The sequence below is a fragment of the Pseudozyma flocculosa genome (assembly GCF_000417875.1).
Source record: "Pseudozyma flocculosa PF-1 unplaced genomic scaffold scaffold00028, whole genome shotgun sequence".
NCBI lineage: Eukaryota > Fungi > Basidiomycota > Ustilaginomycetes > Ustilaginales > Ustilaginaceae > Pseudozyma > Pseudozyma flocculosa.
In genome coordinates this window covers 206072-224585 of record NW_006920896.1, presented here as the reverse complement: position 1 = coordinate 224585, position 18514 = coordinate 206072, and the positions used below count along the sequence as shown (strand labels likewise).

The following is an 18514-nucleotide window of genomic DNA, read 5'->3' as shown; positions in this document are numbered from 1 at the left end:
AGCAGTAGTGGCAAGCAAGACGCCGCGTTGTCCGCGTCTGGGGCAAGAGAGGCCGGCCGGGGCGGCGAAGATGATGGCAACGGGACGGCGTGGTGGAGGGCACAGGCCAGCTCCGCTCCGCCCCAGGCCACCCACCGTACGGCTGCCCCCTCTTTGGGCTGGCCCCCCGCCCCCGAGCGGTCAGGCGGGCCCTTCCTCGTTCCAGCGGCGCAAACCTGCCAGCGGCATTGGGACACAGCTAAGCGTCGCATCCCTGCTGCTCGACGATATCAGAGACGGCTGTCATGCTTCACAACACCCCAGCGGCGGCGGCGGCACCATCCTGCTGCCAAGCGGGGCTGGACGAGGAAGGGCCGGACCAACCGCAAAAGGCTCGGAGGGGAGCGAGAGAGGAGGGAAAGGGTGTAGTGTCTCCGAGTCCCGAGACTGCCGTGGCTCGATTGCCGCACTCCCCGCCTTGGCCGGCCTGGCTGGTCTCGGGCATCTTCCCTGCCACCACGCCATCCTACCTGGCTACGGAGCCAGGGCGGCCCTGTGGGTCAGACTCGATGCTGCCAGCGCCACGTAGGTCCAAAGGCGCGCCACGACGACGGACGGGCCGAGGCATGGAAAGCACGATCTGTCGGCGCATTGATGCCGTGATTGGGCCCTCGCGCTGAATTCGATCAGCAGAACCGGGCCACGAAGCGTACGTGTCCTCTCGGCGCTGCACGTCGTCACCACGAAGCAAGCAAAGGCCAAAGAGGACGCCTGGACATGATGGTCTGGTCTGGTCCGGCCAAGCCTGCCCTGGCTCACGGCGGCCCCCGACGCGGGGCCACCGGATCGCACGCCCGCCAGCATGATGCGCACTCGGAGGCTCCGTTGGAGGCTGGCTGGCCTACGTGCTGGTGGGCAGGCACCAGGCGTCGCCGGCATGCTGGCAACACCAGCGACCGAGCGTAGTCTGGCAGCTCGGCGGCGAGTCACAAGGTCGAGCAGGCAAAGAGGAACCGGGCGCCACCGAGGTCCACCGTGGCGTCGCCCACGGCGCGCCGAGATCCGGGACGGGCTTCCGAAGTGACCCACGACGCAGGGTGCAGGGCCAAGCTCGTACCGGTGCGGTGTGTAGCAGGCAGGCTGGCCTAGCCTGGCCGGGCAGGGTCAGGGCCAGGGTGGAAGGTGGCAGAAGCCAAGAGGTGACACTCCGGCGTCGGCCGGCAGTCAAAAGTCTGGCGGGTGCTCGGACGAGCCCGGACAGCGCTGCGCAGCGCATGGCGAGAGGGGGAAGCCCGAAAGCGATCGCCCCTGCCGCCCGATTCGCCACGGCGCGGGCAGGCCGGGTAGTTAGAGGCTCTCCACCTGCATCGGAAGAGGAATTTTTGGCAGGCAGGCGAGTCGGTCCGGTGGTCAGCTCAGCAGCGAGGGGCGAGCGAAAAAAAGGCGGATGACCGGCAGGCGAGGGGCCACTCCGTTTCTTCCAGCTGGCCGGCCGGCCTGCTCTCTGACTCCACGAGGCCGCGGCCTCTTCCTCCACCCGACCACCACCAACACCACCTCCCACACCCACCTCAAGGCCCCCTGCAACTCAAGCAACCTTGCCCTATCCTGTCCCGCGCTGTTCGCCCGGCGCCGGTCCCTAGCCCAAGTCGCTCCTTCGACCCTTACCGCATCAGCTCGACTTGGCCTCCTTCCGTGCCCTCTCTTGACCTGCCTCCTGCGGATCGCAGACGAACGGCGGCACCTGCTCCAGATTTTACCGTACACGCCCCCGAGCATCGACAACGCGCTATAGACGTCCTGCCGTCGCAGCCCGAGCATCTCAAGAGCAAGACCAGGCCTAGGCCTCGACAACACCACTGCTCAACCTTGGCTGTCCAGCCTCTGCCATCGCTTCGTCGACATCGCGACCAGTCGGCCGATTGACGGAGCAAGCTCACTCGAGGCCCTCGCGGTGTCCGCACTGGCCTAGCCGCGGCAGCTGTGCCGACCTCGACTGCGGGTTCCGGCCATGCCTGTCTCGACGGCTGCCAAGCTCGCCTCCCACATATGGAGGGGTGCCGCCCAGTCGGCCGCCAACGCTGCCCACACCTCCGCCAGCACCCTCCGCAGTGCCTTCCAAGGTACCGCATCCAGCACGACAGGCGCCGCCGGCTCTTCGTCGGGCACCGCCTCAAGCTGGACCTCGGGCCTTAGCGGCAGCGGCAGCTCCGCCGGTGCGGGCACCGGCGGCGCAAAGTACCACGCCGGACGTAATGCCCACTTCACCTACCAGGTGAGTAGCCTCGGTCCTGTATCCTCCGCTGCGCTCATGTCGGTCAGACTGCATCCCTCTGACTCAGTCTCTTCTCGACTTCAACTTGTAACCTACCGCTGCTACAGAGCTCCGGCCGCGCCATTTCGCAAGCGTCGTCCTCGAGCAACAATGACAGCAACAATGGGCGCAGCGACGACGACGACGAGGCGCGGAGGCACAAGGCGTACCAGCTGCGCCTCCGCGCCCAAAAGGGCTCGCCCTTGCGCGGGTCGGCCGGGCCGCCGAACCTGACCACGATACAGATGCAGGCACGCTTTAGGCACGCCTTCGCCGCCAACCGAGGCCAGATGCTCATCACCTCGGGAGAGACCGAGAGCAGCCCCGGCGTCCACAGCTTCTCGACGCAGGCCACCGCCAACCTAGCTGACGGCGCCGAGGATGCATCGACGACCACCATGCACACCGGCATCGCGCAGCTAACGCCGCAGGAAGATCGCGCCGATTTCGAGAACCCTGCGGGCTGGAGCTCGGATGCGCAGGCACCCAAGGGCAAGCGCCCGGCCGACGCCATCTACCGCCAGCTGATGCAGGCCATCCGTCGCAACGACAGCGAGGCGATTCGCAGCCATGTTTCAGCCTTCCGTGCACTGCCCAAGAACGAGCAGACCCTGTCGGGCTTCAACATGGCCATGGAGGCGCTCCTCTCGGTCACAAAGACCGGGGCGCTCACCCGCGATATCACCAACATTTATAGCCAGCTGATCGAGAACGGTCTGTCGCCCAACAGCCGCACCTTCAGCGTAGTGCTGAGGGCGCTCTGCGCGAGGGACGTCGAGGTGCAGCAGAAGCTCATCAGCAAAGCCAGATTGGCCGCCGCCGCCGCCAACTCTGGTGAAGGTGCGGTCCAAGCCACCAAGGTCGAGGCCAAGGCGCTCGACAAGCTGCAAAGGGAGGACGACTATCAGCAGGCGATCCAGCTCTTCAACGTGGCCCACCAAAGCAACCATGGCCTGCCCGATGCCAACCCCTACAATGCGCTGCTGCGGTCCTGCGCCGTCCGCGGCGACGTCGACAGGGCCATTGGCGTCCTCGACATGCTCGAGAGGAGCCGCTACGCCTCGGCCGACGGCCAGACGTTCAAGCACCTGATCCGCACCTTTACCCACGACCCGCAGGTGCTTCCGGACGAATCGAGCCAGGACGCGGCCGCGAGGAAGCTGCTCGCGTGCAAACAGGTGTTCCAGGAGTTCCGCGAGGCCAGCAAGGGCCCCGACTGGGACCACGACAGCGACGCCGCAGTCTGGCGGGAGCTGATCGCGGCGTCGTTCCGACTCGGCGACCCCTCTGGCGCCGTCGCTCTTTTTGAGGAGATCGTTGGCGGCAGCGGCCAGTCGGACTCGCACGTGCCTCCTGCCGACAGTCCGATGGTTTCGGCCATGCTGCGCGGCTTCCTTGGGTCCGGTGACCTACCCACCGCCCTCGACTGGTTCTCCAAGATTGTCTCGGCCAACCAGGACGGTGGCCGGATGGCGCTGCCGGACCCGCACACCCTCGAGCTGCTGATGGCGCCGCTTTCGGAGCAACCCGACCTGCTTCCGGTCCTCAACCAGGTCTCGGATGCCTACGCAAAGGTCAGCAAGGGTCGCGGCTGGAAGGTCGGGCTCGACGTGGTTGCCGGCGTGGTGAACACCAATTGCCGGGCCGCCGAGGAGCTGCTGAGCTCGGAGCACGCCGACAAGGAAAAGGCAGACGAGTACCTGGATCGGGCGATGGAGTTTGTCTCGGAGATCTACCCGCGCTACATGGACCACCTCAAGAAGCGCTTTGAGCCAAGCGAGCGGCCGGACGACACGAGGTTCTGCCTGCTCTCGCTCTGTACCCTGTCGGAGCTGCTGGTCCGCACGGGGAGGGTAGTCGACGCCGGCAGCGTCATGACCTATTCCGTCATCTTTCTGGACAAGACCAAGTGGAAGAACGGCACCCTGGACACGGACCTGTGGAACCGCGTGCTGGCCATCAGCCGTGCTCTCTTCGCCATCGACGGCAAGCCGCCGGCCGCCCGGTCCGCTCTGCACCTGGTCGCCGCGGCCGAGTTCATGGCCCCCGTGCTGCGTCGTGCCGACGTTCTCGACGAGACCTACGCCGCCGGCCTGGTCCAGCTGTACCGCCAAGCCTGCAGCGAGGAAGATGCCAACGCGGTCGTCCGCCTGCCGCTCACCAGCAAGGGCTGGTCGATGCTGCTCGACGCCTACTGCTTCGAGGAAGCACACCTGCGGCCGCGCGACCCGGAAGCCTTCCACCGCGATGGCATCCCGAGGCTCCTCGATGACCTCGGGCGGCTCCCTCAAAAGGCATCCCACGCCGACCCCAACAGCCGGCCCACGCTCGACGTCAGCGTCGCCCTGGATCTCGCCGAGAAGCGGTACGGAACGCAGGCGCTGGCAGCCTTCAAGCCGTGGGCGTTTGACAAGGTCGCTGCCAAGATGCAGGCCGCAGACTCTCCAGAAGTGACGGAGAGCGAGGCCAGCTCCGTTCAATATAGCGAATCGTCGAGGGCTAGCAGCACCTTCACCCGAGACACCTCGCCCTCTGATGGCCCGGCACCACTGCAGCGCGACGACCTGCCCAGCGCCGCTGTCGAGTCAGCCGGCTACACGTTCCCCGATGTCCAGGTGATCGATACCGACCTCGGCCACTACCTGACCGACCTCAACAAGGCCGGATTCTCGCGATACACCCCGCAGGACGCCTACCGGCGCCTCCAGAAGGAGCTCCAGGTCGGCAACTTTGCCCACCCCGAGGGCCTGGCCGCCCTGATCGGCGCCTTTGGCCGTGCCGGCAACACCGAAAGGATCCACGAGCTCTATGCCATGGCGCAGCACGTGCTGCATGCGCTCGGCGGCGACCCGAGCTGGCAGAGGAACGCCTGGTTCCACGTCGAGGACGCCATGATCTCGGCCTTTAGCCACGCCGGCAACGTCGACGCCGCCACCGTCCATCGCCACCGCATCATCGCTGCTGGCGGCGCGCCGTCCGCGAGCGCCTATGCCGCCCTTATCGCCACCATTCGGGACACGACCGACGATGCATCCATCGCTCAGGAGCTCTTCGACGAGTCGCGCCGCTTTGGCATCACGCCCTCTGCCTATCTGTTCAACACCGTCATCTCGAAGCTCTCGCGTGCCCGCAAGGCCGATCGCGCCCTCCAGCTGTTTGACGAAATGACCATCAACCACCGCATCCGGCCCACCAGCGTCACCTACGGCGCCGTGATCAACGCCTGCACCCGCATCGGCGACGAGCAGCGCGCGGTCCAGCTCTTTGCCCGGATGGAGGATGACCCCTCCTTCAAGCCGCGCGTGCCCCCCTACAACACCATGATGCAGTTCTACGTGCAGACGCTCCAAGACCGCGAAAAGGCGCTCGTCTACTACAACAAGATGGTCGAGGCCGGCGTCGCGCCGAGCTCGCACACGTACAAGCTGATGCTCGACCTCTACGGAGCCATCGAGCCCGTCATGCCTGACGAGCTGGAGTCCACCTTTGAGCAGATTGTCCAGGACCCCAGCGTCAAGGTGCAGGGCACCCACTGGGCCTCGCTCATAATCTGCTACGGCAGCATGCTCGGCGACCTCGACAAGGCCGTCGCCACGTTTGAGTCGATCGCCTCGCACCCCTCGACCGTCGCCAGTGGCAGCCGCCTCCCGGACGCCGTCAGCTTCGAGGCCCTGCTCGCCGTCTTTGTCAACCGAGACCGCCCGGACCTGGTCCGCACCCACTTTGCCAAGATGGTGGGCTCGGGCATCAAGATGACGGCCTACATCGCCAACCTGCTGATCCGCAGCTACTCAATCGAGGGTCCCGAGGGCTTGAACGAGGCCAGGCAGATTTTCGAGAGCATGAGCGAGCCTGCCGCTGGCGTCGCCGCCCTCGGCAATCACACTCCTCGAGCCCACGGTGCTGGCGCGCCTGTGCCGCCCGAGCAGCAGCGACCACAGCAGCAGTCGCAGCAGTCTGCCACTACTGACAGCGCGCTGGCCACCGCCGGAACGTCGCCGTTCGCTGCGGTTCACCGCGAGCCGTCGACGTACGAGACCATGATCCGCGCCGAATTGCACCACGGCAATCGCGACAAGGCCAGTCAGCTCCTTGAGCGCATGGAGCACCGGGCCTTCCCGCCCGCGCTCCTCGTCCGCGCTGCCATGCTGATCTCCGAGGCGCAGGCGCCGACCGACTCTGCCGCGACAGGCGCCGCCTCCACTGTCTTCGACCCATTGCCGAGCAAGCACTCGTGGGTCCGCCAGTCACCCCGGTCCGGCAATGTTGGCCTTCCGGGTAGCGCCCACTCTCTCCACACTGCGCACGGTCCCGGACCTGCAGCTTCGGTCCGCCACGCCTCGACCGCCGCCGGCAGTGCCAACGCTCCTGGCACCTCGAACCCGGCGCCTGGTCCTCCGAAGCCCAACAGCCCGTTCACCATCTTTGACCGCCCCACCAAGACAACGCAAAAGGACCGCGCTGCTGTCCGCAAGGCCGACGACGCAGATGAGTCGACGCGCGGCGCGGCATCGCGGCAGACCGACTACGTCCGGCATGCCATCGCCGAGTCGCTTGCCGATCGCGTTGCCGACATCAAGCGCGACTACCCGACCATCGTCGAGCTGGGCTCGGGCGCCGGCTTCCTGCGCCACCACCTCGACCCGGAGGCGACCGGCACCAAGAGGATCATTATGTGCGACACGAGCGAGGCGATGCTGAAGCGGGACGAGCACCTCGACTCGACGTTCCCCTTTGAGTTTGAGCGGCGGGTGATCGACGAAGAGTCGCTGCCGTTCGAGGAGGCCAGCCTGGACTGCGTCGTCGTCTCGGGCGGCCTGCACTGGACCAACGACCTGCCGGGCGTGCTGATCCAGATCCGCAAGGCGCTCAAGCCCGACGGCGTTTTCCTGGCGGGCCTGTGCGGCGGCGACACGCTGTTTGAGCTGCGGACATCGCTGCAGCTGGCCGAGCAGGAGCGCGAGGGCGGCATCTCTGCGCGTGTCTCGCCCATGGCCGACCAGCGCGACATGGCCTCGCTGCTGCAGCGCGCGGGCTTCACGATCCCCACGGTCGACGTCGACGAGGTGAGCATCGGCTACCCGTCGATGTTTGAGCTCATGTCCGACCTGCGCGACATGGGAGAGTCGAACGCCGTCATCAACCGACGCCCGCACCTGCGCCGCGACACGATGCTGGCCGCCTCGGCCATCTACTCGTCGCTGCACGGCATCCAGGAACACGCCGAGGGCGAGGGCGAGGGCGAGGGCGAGGTCGAGGGCGTGGTGAGCGAGGCCGAGGGCGTACCCGCCACGTTTAGCCTCATTTTCCTCATCGGCTGGGCGCCGAGCGAGTCGCAGCCCAAGCCGCTCAAGCGGGGCAGCGCCAAGCACTCCCTCAAGGACGTCCTTGCCGGTCCCGAGGGCGACGTGCAGAAAAAGGTCGAGGAGGAGATGGAAAGGGAGGAGCAGCAGAGGCTCATCAAGTCGTTTACGATGAGCATCAACGAGACTGGCGGTAGCGGCGGCGGCAAGGGCAAGAAGTGATGCGGTGCGCGCACCGCGCGGGCTAGATAGACGTGGAGCGCTCCTTGTACCATCAGCTGCCGAACGATGCGATCTTCTTGTTGGTTTTCGGCTGGCTACACGGCCCGTCCGTCCGCCCGCGCGCCCCGTCAGGGCACCGCATCTGCCGCCACGTCCAAGTTACTGATCACACCTCACGCCGACGGCCTGCAACCGCACACGCCCGACGCTCACAAGCCAAGAAGAGGAGGAGGAAAAGTGGGACATCCGGTCGGGGGCCGGGAAGGAAGAGGAACCAGCCTCTAGATCCCATGAGCAGCCCCCGCCGTGCCAATGGACTGCTTTCAAAAACGACGACCGAAGAGAAAAAGAAGAACGCCAAAGGAGGAAAGGGAACCGGACCGGAACCCCCACGGGTAGGTTGGGGGGGACCTTGACCCAAAGAGAGGCGAGGAATCGAGGCGAGACGGTGCAGGGCGTTTTGACGTCGCCCGCAGCTCAGAGGGAAACGAAGCAAAGAAGAAGAGGAAGAAGAAGGGGGAAGCCAGCGTACAAGAACACAAGTGTTGGAGATGGGAAAGTCAGAGAAAAGGGCCGGGATCAAGACGGGCCTTGGATCGGCCGTCAGTGATGGTGGTGTGTGAAGTCGAAGGTGGGCCGGATCGGGTCGGGTCGCGAGCCAGGGCCTGAGGGATGGTGGGTGGAGGGCGAATTGGGCGCCGAAAAAAGGACCGTGAGGTTTTGCGGGTGACGTGGGGATGCGGCAGACGGAGAAGAGAGACACGAGAGATGCGAGACGGGACGCGGAGGACGGAGCGCCAGGTGGGACCAGGAACCGCATTGCGCCTTGCCCCCGAAACCTGGGATAGCGTCGGGTGAGGCAGGGCTAGACGCCCACCTAGGCCTTGGTGGCCTCCTCGTCGTCGTCGGCCTCCTCGTCGACCAGGCGGCCGTACTTGGCCTCGAACTTCTCGATGCTGGCCTTGCGGAGCTGGCAGTAGTCGTCGCACTCGACGATGTCCTGGTAGGGCTCGAAGGTGTCCTCGTCGTCGATGATGGTGGCGCCGTCGAGGTCAGTGTGGACGACGCCGGAGCGCGGGACGTGGACCATGCCGGGGAGCGAGCGCTGGTGGCGGTGGTGGGGGATGGTGTCGCGCTTCGAGTTGCTGCCGCTCGTGTAGATGTACCAGTAGGCGAGGTCGCGCAGGGAGCCGTTGCCGTTGAAGAAGGCGTTCTTGTTCGAGGCGTACGAGTCGGGCGGGCTGTTGACCTTGAAGCATCCGAGCCACGAGGCGCGCTGGACGTAGCCAGTCTGCTCCATCCAGGTCGTGGCCTTCATGTGGAAGTTCTTAATGTCCTGCTGCGACGCGCCGGCGGCCGACGTGATGCCGTACTCGGTGACCCAGATGGGCCTGTTGAAGCGCTTGTGCACCGACGAGATCCACTTCTTGAACGCCGTGAGGTCCTTGTGGGTGCCGTACCAGTGAAGGGCCATGAAGTCGATCTGGCAGCCGAGCTTGTCGCACTCGTCCATGAAGGTCTCGAGCCAGTCGAGCTTGTAGACCATCTGGGGCGACGAGAGCTTGACGCCCTTCTTGGCGTAGGGCTGGATCTCCTGCATAAAGAGCCTGGCGGCGTGCTTGGGGCCCATATTGGCCTGGCCGGGGATCTCGGGCTCGTTGAAGGCGAGGATGTGCTTGGGGAGGTCGTGGGCCATCTCCTTCTTCCTCTGGTTCCACTTGTCCTGGTACTTGGGGCCCCAGAAGCAGGGGACGAACTCGAGGCCGCGCTGGTCGAGGTACTTGTTGGCGGCGTCCTGCCAGTGCCAGTACCACGAGACGTAGCCCTTGCCCATCTTGGTGCCGAGGATGTCCTCGGTGCCCCAAGAGAGGCCGCGCTCGCACGCCTCGGTGTAGGTGAAGAGGGCCAGGGCGGCGACGATGGCCGCGGTGATGGAGAGTTTGAAGCTCAGCATGGTGAAGAGAGAGGGAGTGTGAAAGGGTGAGAGAGGGAGTGTGTCGTGGAGCGAGTGTGTGCGTGTGCTGACGCGTGGGATGCTAGGATACGATGCGGGTCGGACTGAAAGGGTCGATGTCGAGGACGAGTGGTTTGTTGAGTCGTTGGTCGTGGGTCGAACAAGGGGAGGCAGCAAGAACACCGTCGAGGAGTCTAACAGTCAGTCGAGTGCAGGGCGAAAGAGGGTTGGAGAGAGTGTAGAGAGAGGGACAGCGATGGAATCGTGCTCGCAGAGCTACGAAGGTATCGTTGGCGCGTGGAGGGGAGATGGGTGGTGGAGGAGGGGAGAGATGGAGGGTGGTAGTGGTGGTGGTAAAAGAGGAAGGGGCGGACGGCAGGAGAGCGGGCGTGAAGAAAGATCAAAGGGGCAGGAGGAAGGCAGGAGGAGGGCAGGGAGGAGGGGGCCACGCCAGGGCAGGGCAGGGGAGAGGAACGCGGTTGCTGCTGGGCTCCGTCTGGTGCCGACTGGGGGCAGACGAGGCGGTTCAGCGCCAGATGGCGCCCTCTAGCCTGCGCGGCGCAGGAAAAGCCAAGCCACGGCTGACGAGGAGCGCAAACACGCGAAACGAGGTGAGGCCAGGCCTGTCTGGCCATCAAGCACAGCAGCCAGGCAGGTAGCCCGCCTGTCGCCACCGTGGCCTGCCCGAACTGGCGCGGAGTGTGAGAGTGGCTTGCGAAAAGAGGGGGGCAGAGGAGAAAGGGGTGGCGAGCAGGCAGGCGGGCGGGCGGACGCTTCTTGGCACAGTCCGAGCGGGCCCTGAATCGCGCAGCTCGACAAGAAAGGGCAGGCAGGGTATAGGCTACGGCAGGGCAGGGCAGGGCAGGGTAGGGCGAGGCGGCGCAAGCCAGATCAGGCCTAGGCAGGCGTCCCTGGAAGAGAGCGCCAGCGCCCGTTCGCAGGGCCATTGACCTGCAGTCGGACGCAGCTCGCATATTCTCCCGCAGGGCCTGCCTGCGCCGAGGCGTCTCTCTGAGGCGTCCCAACACAGCATGCCCGTACGTCGTCGTTCGTCGTTGTTCGATCCATGCCCGGCCTGGTCCACCAGGCGGGACATCAAAACAGGCTCATCCGACAGAGAAGAGAGAGGGATCGAGAGCCAACCAGACCGACCTGCCTGATCCCTAGCCTTCCGTGGCCGCCCGGCGGCCCGCCCGCGCGCCCCGCCCTTGCGCGGCGACGGCGACGGCTGTTGCCAGCATACCACCCTCCGCGCCTAAGCTCGGCCCGCCTCCGTTGACCATCGGGCCGGCCGCGCCCGCCCTACTTTGAGCATCGATCGTGGTATCGGAAGGGGTCCGAACCGAAACGGAGGAGGCGCCGTCAGCTATCGGCGGCGGCCGTCTTGGGGCGATTTGGAAGAGCACGCAGGCAGGCAGAGAAGGTCGCAAACTTTGCACCTGCTGCACACGCTCTGCAGGCCGGTAGTTGACGGCTGCCTGCCTGGCTGCCGGGCCTCAATCCGCACCGACACCAGCGCAGCGACCTCGTATGCCCTGCCAAGAAGCGCCATGTCATGCCCCTGAGCAACAGAGCAAGCAAGGTCTGCACAGACATGTGTGCGTGCGTGCGAACGAACGTGTGGGTACCCTACGCCGGTGTTTGTGTATATGTGTGATCGCTCGTCGCGCTCCACTACGTGAGTGTATGCGAAGGGTACAGCCGGCGGCCGTCGTCATCGTATCGGTACCAGATCCGCTCGGCGATGCCGATGCCGTTGGCAACAACGAACCTGGGATGCGGTCCTCCTTTCCCCCTATCCCAGGCGGAGGCGGGTATCAGGGAGGTCCACTGGTCTGCTCTCCGGTGCTCAGCGCGTTATCGCTGGGCGACAACGACGCCGTTGCACAGGAACGTGCGCGCACCTCCGCCCGTACGTTTACCACCATCGCTGGTGCAGACGGCGACGGACCTTTGCGCACTTGCTTGCTCTCCTGCCTGTTGGCTTGATATGTAGCACCTCCGCAGGCCCCAGAGCTAGAGTGGATCCATACTCCTCGGTTCGCCAGCGATCGTCGTTCAGATGGGCAGGCGGGGCCGCGTTCCTCGAGCTCGCCTGGCCATGGTCGTATGTAGCCGAAAGGGCACAGGGAAAAGGCGCCGCCGCCATGATCTGCGCCCTGCCTAGCCGCCTGGACCTCAGCCGAGGCGCAGGCGCTTAGGGCGAGCCAGCGCAGGTCCGCCAGGCCGGCCGGCCAGCAGGAAATTCCAGCCTGGAAAAACTTAGCTTGATCCTGGCCAGCGGGCCGCGTGCCTGCCTGGCGCGTCGATGACCGTCGATCGGCCCTCCCCGGCCTGGCCTGGTGTCTCGCAGTTGGTCTCACCGGCGTCCTCCCGCCTGCCGAGCCCGCACGCAGCAGATGAGATCGATCGGCCCAGTCTCGATACGTACGATGAGCATACGGTAACGGTAGCATGTGGAAGCCATTCCTCTCCTTCCCCATGTGTTCGCCGTCGTGGTCGGTGCGGTGATGATGCCCAAGAGGCTCGGCTCGGCTCGACTCGACTCGATTCGACACGTACGTACGGTCCGACCAACGGTGCATCTGGTACTGTAGCGGCACGGATGTACGTAGGCCCGCTTTGTTGCCGTCCGTCGATCTTCTTTGGAAAGGCGGGTTGTGCGGAAACCGCGCAGCTCTGGCCGCAGGTTGCCGCAGGACGCAGACGGGCGCGCAGCAATGTAGGTACGGCACGAGGAGGCCGGCCTGGCCGCCTTTCTTTCGTGCGGGTTCTGACAGAGACGTACACGTACGGCGCCGACCCTCTGTTGGATGGATGCCGACGCAAAGGTAGGGCTACGTTCCTCTGACGGCACGTCGCCTCACGAGCTCGTGCATGGGGCCGGGCTCGCCGTCCGGAGTTGCAGGCAGGGCCCGGCTCGCCGACGTTGTGTGGTTGCGGCTCCTCGTCCATCGCTTTGCTTCTCGATCTTCTATCGGTCGTTCAGCCCCTCGGTGTCGCCCGAGCGGCGGCATGCCTCTGATCCCGTCCATCCAGCGAAGACGGGAATGAGGGGGGAACGGTCGCCGGCTCCGCAGCTTCTCCGCACGGGGCTGGAATGGAATGGCCGGTGAGCTACCTGGCCACCTTTCAAGGTCCGACGGATGTGCACCGAGGCCGCAGAAAGAACCGCCACCCGGCGTGGTAGCAGCAGGCTTGCAGAGGGAGAGCTCGTGCTAGCCCTGATGCGCCTGCGATCTGAGATCCATCGACAGGCGAACTTCCCGATGAATAAGAATGCTCTTCCTCTGCTAGCAAGGATGCAATGGATCCTGTGCGGAAGAGACGAGAGGCGATGCAGTGCCGTGGGATCCCGGCGCAGGCTCGGTGGGTCGGTGTTGATGTCGATCTCGGACGCAACGAAACGGTTCTTTGTCATGTACGTGACCAACGTCTACCATACAGCGGGTGCCTTGTCTTCGCCGCCGTCGCTGCCGTTGCAGCTACAGTACGTGCTCGCGAACAAACATGAAAGCAGATCTTAGGCCTAGCAGCAGTTACTAGTCGTGGTAGTGTGCAGGCCTAGTCTAGTGTGCGCTAGCCAGAGAGGTGACCAACTACGTCGGCCTGCAGAGCTACCGACCGAAGCCGTCGAGGCGGACTCGGATCCAACTGCCTTCGAGGCTGCTGGCCATCTATCTACGCCGCATCGAAGCCCGTGTCTGTCGACGTGGATGTTGGGCAGGGGCGACCGTCATCGCCGTCGCCGCTTCAATCGGTCCGCCGGCAAGCGGCAGGCCAGGCGACAGAGCACCAATCTCGCTCGTCGTCGAAGCCCTATCCTGGTGGTTCGGGGAGCCATGGGCCGGGAAAATCTCATCGTAGACAGGCCTCCGTCTTCCCGTCGAGACCAGCTGTCGTGTCGAATCGAGGCACACGTCGTCTGCTACGAGAGAGGCCGACGTGCTCGATGCAACGCTGTCTGTTGTGTTTGCTTCTTGTTTGCAACATTTTCGGGCCTTGACATCGTCCGGGGGTTTAGCTCAGTTGGCAGAGCGTTCGCTTAGCACAGCACAGCTTTCCCAAGCTGTTCAAGTGATCTGCGAAAGGTCGCGTGTTCGACTCATGCAGTCTCCATCGTCTCTTTTTTCCCGCCCTCCTGCGCATTTTCGTCTTGAATTCGCCATTCTTTTCTCCCCTGGCTGCTTCGGCCCGTCCGCGTTCGCAAACGCGCCTCGCCAGACTTGTGCTGTCCAAGATACCAAGTGATGGGAATGTCGCCTGCCCCGCCCCACCAGCCCGCCTTTCGCCACTTGTACTGGCAAAAAGGGGATCGCCCATCGACGGTCGCCCGCGCCCCCTCCTGACCAGACCTGGAGTCGGGTTGCAAAAAAGAGAAGCTGGAGACTACATGAGTCGAACACGTGACCTTTCGCAGACCATAGGCAAGAGTTGCCATGCTAAGCGAACGCTCTGCCAACTGAGCTAAACCCCCGGACGATGTTAAAGCACGGAAATGATGCATATACGAACGCAGAAAAGACCTTTGGCACAGATTGGCAACAACTGGCAGGCGACGGGTGCGGGAGCGAGGGACGACGACGATGGGCCTTTGCGCTGAGACTGGATTGCGAGATGAAGGCATCGACGGTGCTGGAGGGGAAGGAACAGAGACGGGGCGGGTATCTGGGGCTAGGAGGACAGGACGAAGCAGGACGATGGGTGCAGGACGGACGGGGTACAGTTTTCGGTCGGTCGGGGCGGGTCGAGTGTGCGGCAGCGCAGGGCAGGGGCGGCTCCTTGTCATCGTGTGAACGCCTTCGGGAGTGACTTGATTACGACGGCTAGCCATTGAGCAGATCGCTGATCGCCATGCCGCGCGAGCCGGGTTGGTCGGCGGCATCGCGGGCGGCTGCCTGCCTGTGCTCGTGCCCGTGCCCATGCCCGTGCCCGTGCTCGAGCTCCTGCGCCCGCACGTCGTCACGCGACCGCATCTCGACGTCTTCGTCGCTGTTGCGCTCTGCGATGCACGGACCGCTGCTCGCGTCGTCGACGATATGCTGGCGCGCGGTGAGGCTGCCGCTCGTTTGCTGCGTCAGGGGCGAGGCAAAGGCGGGTGCTCGGTTCAGGTCCGCAGCATGTCCGTGGACGGATCGATGAGCACCGCCGGCGTCTGCATGCCGCACCGCGTTGGGCGACGGCGTGCGGACACCAAAGTCGGCCCCGGAGCGCGCAGCAGGGGAGGCATGCCCGCGTGAGCTCCCTGGCTGCTGCTGCTGCTGCGGCGGCGGCGAGGCCCACGAAGCCTCCTGGCGATGTGCGGAAACCGAGTAGAGGCGCAGGGGCGACGGCTCGGCGGCGCTCGTGGTGAAACCGCGAGGGCGCTGCTGCGGCTGTGGGTGCCGCGAAATCCGATCCGGCTCTTCGTCGTGTGCCACGATCGCCTGCGGCCGTGGCTGCAACACGGAGGGAATTGCGCCGTCATTCATGGACGGGGCTCGCGGGGCGGGCGCGTCGTAGAACCTGTTGCCGTCGTCGGGGCGTGCCGGTCGCGGGTTCGAGTTGCCAGAGCTGCGTCTCCGCCCTGTTGCGCTCTCCTGCGGGTGAATGCCCACGGGATATCCCGCAAACGGCGGCCTCGCCTCGTGCGAATACCTGGCGTACTCGTCGCGACTCGTCGGGGCCGTCGAGGCCGTGGCGTTGGCTGCCCCGTGAGGCGTCGACGAGGCGCTTCGGTTGACAGAGTCCGAGTAGCTCCGCTGCCGTGAGAGGCGGCGATTGCCTGCCGACGCGTCGGTCGCCGCTGCGTCAAACGATCCCGAACCTCTTCCCTCGTCCGGCGTGCCTTCGCCAGGCGTCCGGAAACCGATGCCGAGCTGCGATGCGGCCACGGAATGGTCGAGCGTCCACCAGCCTCCCTTGCCCCTGGCGGCCTGGCTCTGCGAGGGCACGCCCGACGAGCAGCTGTCGTAGATGTCCTGTGCCGTGCGGGCCACCTTGACGAACGACTTGTTGAGCGAGAGGTTGTGCCGCACCGTATTCTGCCATCCCTGCGACTCGGGGCCCGTCATGGGATACATGCCCGGGTAGTTGTTGCTGATCCAGGTGTATATTTCGCGCAGCGTCATCCGGCCCTCTGGCGACGAAGAGATCGCCTGGGCGATCAGGCTCGAGTAGCTGTAAGGTGGCCGTCGTCTCCTTCGACTGTGTGCGATCCGATCCATGGGAGGTTGCGCGACCATCGGGGCGGCGGCGGCTGCTGCCGCTGCGAGGGCGAGGGACCGCTGTGCTGGATCCGCTGCAGCCGCCATTTCGCCGCGTACGAGGCTCTGCATCTGAACTTGGGCCTGGGCCTGCAGCCGGCGCTCGTATCCGACGCGTTCAGCCGGGTTGAGATGGGAGGGCGGGATGTGCATCGGCATCGCCTGCTGGTTCGAAGCCGCCGCCGCCGGAGCCAGTCGGTGAGGCGCAAGTTGGTGACGCGGGGCGTGGGGCTCGGCGGCAAAGTACGAGTCTCCGCCTCCCGAGAGCAGCGTCGTCGGCGAGATGCGGTCATCACCTTCGTGTCGCCAGCCCATGGTCTGGGTCCGAGGAGGCCGATGAGCCGCTCCGAGCGCGCCGGGAGAATGAGGGCGGTCATGGACGCCGAGGCCTGATGGCGGCTCGTGGCCGACCCGAGGATAGGCCGGCGGGATGCGATAATACGGCCCGGATATGGTCAGGCCCGAGGGTGCGGCGCGATCCTCCATTGACAGCTCGTCCATATTCAGCGGCGAGACTGGCGTGCCAGGTCGCGATGACCTGGACCCGGTCGGTGGTCCGCCGGCCGCAGCGGCGGCAAAGTAGCTGCTCGCGAAGCGAGGCGCCGGCGATCCGCTCCTGCCCAGACGAGGGCTGAGGGGAGCAAACAGCAGCGGCGACTGCTGCTGGTATCCTGCGAGCGGAGGGGTGGCGACGTTGACGGAGGAGGCCTCTGTCATGCTCGACATGGTGCTGTCGCGTCGGGAACGATGTTCCTCCCACGCGCCTGGCATGGGGGCGGCCAGGCCATCACGCCCAAAGTTGTGGGCGGCCGCTCCGCCGCCAGGATATGTTGGACTGGCGTGGTAGCCGGGAACGGCCCTCTGACGAGCCAGTTCTGGCTGCGGGAGCGAAAGGGTGCTGGCCCTTCCGCGGTTGCGCTTCGGTCCGCTAAAGGGCGTGCGCGCCGGTTCAAACGCCGACGGCTGCGGAAAGCTCGAAGGCTGGAACGGCTGGGCGTCGTGCTCGGCCAAGAGCGCCGGGTCCAGCCTGCCGCCGTGGACGCCGGACAGCTCGGCGGCCTGCTCGTAGGCCCGCAGCGCGGCGCCCGAACTGCTCGGGGCTCTGCTGAGACGCCGCGGCGAGGTCCGTTCGACTTGGTAGGGTGTCGTCCTCTCCTCGTCTAGCTCGCCTTGCTGGTAGTGTGGCGGAGGATGCGGATGGTGAAGGACGCTGGCCTGGTGGATGTGAAGATGCTGGGCCGGATGGTATGGATCGGGCTCGCCTGGCAAGGTGCCAGAAGTGACGCGGGGTGCGGGGTGGTATGGGTGATGCCAGGACTTTTGCCGCAGCTGGGGCGGCCTGGGCTGCTGCTGTGGCGGTGCGTCTGCTCGCAAGGCAAACGGGGGCAGGCGAGAGGCGTCAATGAGGAGGCTGGACCAGCACGGGTCGGCGTCGAAGAGGCAGCGACGGCATCTCTCCGAACCGGCCTCTCTTTGCCAGACGCGGGGCAGGCGGGCCGCTTACGGCCACTGCATCACTCACCAACGTGACGGCCGCTGCCCATGTGCTCGGGAAGCAGCTCTGCGGGCGCGTCGCCTCCTCGCGGGATGCGATTGGTGGTTCGGGAAGGTTCCGAGTACTGCGAAGGCGAACGGTCGACGTGGCTATCGGGACGGCGTGCGGCTGCAGCATAACGCCAGCCTGGGGACGATCCGGACGAGTTGTTGGCCGCCGCCATGGTCGGACTGTGGCACTCCTTGGACGCTCTGGGCACGCGCAACGGCTCCTGGGGACGGCGGGCCGATAGCAGCATCGAACAGAGGTGTCGGGGCGATCTAGGAGGTCGAGGATGGATGCTCTCCCCTGCGCAGCGGCACGTTCCGAACAGGCCGATGCAGTCCTGCGCTGATCTCTTCGGTCACGGAGGCGACGAGGGCGGGCCGTCCGGTATCGACGAGCAGAGTCTTGTGGCGAGCGGCGGCGGCAAGTTCCGACAAAGGACGCGCGATATCGCACTCGAGTCTAAAAAGCGGTCGGACCAGGTCGAGTCCGGTTGATCGGGCGACGGGGCTCCCGCGGGCGAGGGGGCCAAGCGCCTCGGAGAGTGGTGCACGGGCCGTGGACGTCTGGGCCAGCAGTGTCTCTCGAAGTGAGCGAGCGCACGGAGATGAGCCAGAGATGGTAGCAAAGGCGAGGTGGCGCGGGGGCTGCACGAGGCCAGCGCGCGGATGTGCTGGTAGGAGGAGGGTAGTGTCGAGTCGAGGAGGTCAGATCCGCCGATGCGCAATGGATCTAGAGCTGTTGGTCATCTCTCGAGGTGGGTTGATCAGGGCATAGGTCCGTCCGCCTTGGCAGATCGAGTCGCTCGAGGGGTCGGGGATCAAGAGCCACCCTCAGCAGGGGCAGGTGTCGGAAGTCGCCGAAAGGGGCGGACGAGGCCGATGTGTCGATGTTCGATGCCTCTAGGCGTCCAAGTGGCGGGACAAAGAACCGAGCGAAGTGGGTGGCGCCGGCAGG

At 65.6% G+C, this 18514-nt stretch overlaps 3 protein-coding genes across 3 annotated transcripts; 1 reads left to right on the top strand and 2 right to left on the bottom strand.

Moving 5' to 3' along the window:
- Window positions 1-1990: 1990 nt before the first annotated feature.
- PFL1_06665 (uncharacterized protein) lies at window positions 1991-7818 on the top strand (the record flags this gene model as incomplete). Its single annotated transcript, XM_007884211.1, has 2 exons — window positions 1991-2254; window positions 2362-7818. The coding sequence occupies 2 exons, from the start codon at window positions 1991-1993 to the stop codon at window positions 7816-7818; spliced, it is 5721 nt and encodes a 1906-aa protein (XP_007882402.1).
- An 877-nt stretch (window positions 7819-8695) lies between these two features.
- Window positions 8696-9772, bottom strand: PFL1_06664 (uncharacterized protein; the record flags this gene model as incomplete). The annotated part of the gene is made up of 1 exon (XM_007884210.1): window positions 8696-9772. One exon carries the CDS (start codon window positions 9770-9772, stop codon window positions 8696-8698), a length of 1077 nt encoding a protein of 358 aa, XP_007882401.1.
- A 4826-nt stretch (window positions 9773-14598) lies between these two features.
- On the bottom strand, window positions 14599-17810 carry PFL1_06663 (uncharacterized protein; the record flags this gene model as incomplete). The annotated part of the gene is made up of 2 exons (XM_007884209.1): window positions 14599-17381; window positions 17540-17810. 2 exons carry the CDS (start codon window positions 17808-17810, stop codon window positions 14599-14601), a joined length of 3054 nt encoding a protein of 1017 aa, XP_007882400.1.
- Window positions 17811-18514: the final 704 nt, after the last annotated feature.